The 1,889-nt window shown below is 35.6% G+C and overlaps 1 protein-coding gene across 1 annotated transcript; it reads left to right on the top strand.

The window, feature by feature from the left end:
* Positions 1 to 638: 638 nt before the first annotated feature.
* On the top strand, positions 639 to 1,583 carry LOC308431199 (olfactory receptor 8G18-like; the record flags this gene model as incomplete). The annotated part of the gene is made up of 1 exon (XM_080930563.1): positions 639 to 1,583. The coding sequence occupies one exon, from the start codon at positions 639 to 641 to the stop codon at positions 1,581 to 1,583; it is 945 nt and encodes a 314-aa protein (XP_080786689.1).
* Positions 1,584 to 1,889: the final 306 nt, after the last annotated feature.

The raw sequence follows: 1,889 nt of genomic DNA, 5'->3' as shown, positions 1-1,889 counted from the left end.
TGCCAGTAATACTTATTTATACATTATACTGCATTAAGCAGTGTAAATAAGGTGTTACTGTAATCAAGTCCTGGACACTTGGTGCTGCAAGGATTAAGTTCTGGTCACCTGGTGCTACTAGGATTAAGTACTTGACACATAGTTAGAATACTTAATGCAAAGGCTGATTGAGATGTAAATCAATTTTCACATTTGTATATTTAAAAACATTACATGTGTTAGAATTTTTAAAAAAGGAATGTCTAAAAACAAGTGCCCAGCAGATCTTTCCAGGACAATAAATTTTGGATAATCATTCACTATTTTAAGGGAAAGCTTATTTCTTCAACAGAGTCTTGTAATTTTACTCACTACTACAAATTCTATATTTTTATACTGAGATCTTGCTTTGCCATGATGAAAATTTTTATACTTGCATTCAGTGGTAGTATTTTATTGAAGTGCAATTTAACTTCTAAATATATCTTTAAATAAAATAGGAAATATATTTTATTATTTGAAATAATCCAGTTAAGGTAATTATATACATAAAAATAGTATACTAAAACAGAAATAATTCATATAGGTATGTTGTATGCATGGAAAATAATAAATTCACCCTAACAAAATTATGATTATTTTACTCCTTCAGGATCTGAATGGAGGACAAGGTAGCAAGAAACCACTGCACAGCGACTGAGTTCTTCTTGGCTGGGCTCTCAGAGAAGCCAGAACTCCAGCTTCCCCTCTTCTTCCTCTTCATAGGAATCTATGTGATCACTGTGGCAGGGAACCTGGGCATGATCACACTGATTGGGCTCAGTTCCCGTCTGCACACACCCATGTACTATTTCCTCAGCAGTCTGTCCTTCACTGACTTCTGTCAGTCCACAGTTGTTACCCCTAAAATGCTGGTGAGCTTTCTGACAGAGAAGAACATCATCTCCTATCCTGGGTGCATGACTCAGCTCTACTTCTTCATCATTTTTGGAACTTCAGAGTGTTACACACTAGCTGCAATGGCCTATGACCGCTATGTTGCCATCCGTAACCCCCTGCTTTACAGTGTAACTATGTCCTATCAGATTTACTGTTCACTGATTTCAGGAGTGTATATATTTTCTGTGTTCTGTGCATCAGTAAACATAAGCTTTGTGCTTAGGATTCAATTTTGCAAATTAAATGTGATCAACCACTACTTCTGTGATCTCCCTCCCCTCTTGAAGCTTGCATGCTCCAATACCTATATTAATGAAATGTTGATTATAATTTTTGGTACACTGAATTTCTCTGTCCCAGTGCTGACTATTATTACTTCCTACATCTCCATTATTGCCAGCATCCTCCGCATCCGCTCCAGCGAGGGCAGGTCCAAAGCCTTTAGCACATGCAGTTCCCATATCTCTGCTGTTGCTATCTTCTATGGATCTTTAACATTCATGTACTTTCAGCCATCATCCCTGAATTCTATGGACAAAGCAAAATTGTCCTCTGTGTTTTATACTATTGTTGTGCCCATGCTGAACCCCTTGATCTACAGCCTGAGAAATAAGGATGTTTCAGTTGCATTGAAGAAAATACTAGAAAGAAAAAATAATGTGTAAGAAGATATCATATGAATACTCTTTATTAGACACAGTTATTTAAAATATGTAGATTTGATTGATATTACTTATTTTATACTACTGTACATTATTACTCATTTGTTAGGAATCTTTGATACTTTTTAGTATTACAAATTTCAGCTTTAAATGTCAACCTCCTAATATTTCATACACATTAGAGAATCAGCAATGTAAACAAACAGTAAGAAAGACATGTATCCTTATGCCATAGTGGATACTTCATCATAATATATATTCCCACTCCTACCTCATCGCCATGGAATACCCTTACACTGAGAAAATGAG

The sequence above is a fragment of the Micromys minutus genome (genome assembly GCF_963924665.1).
Source record: "Micromys minutus genome assembly, chromosome: 16".
NCBI classification, from domain to species: Eukaryota; Metazoa; Chordata; class Mammalia; order Rodentia; family Muridae; genus Micromys; species Micromys minutus.
The sequence above is the reverse complement of the archived record's forward strand: the minus strand, read 5'-3'. Positions and strand labels throughout refer to the sequence as shown.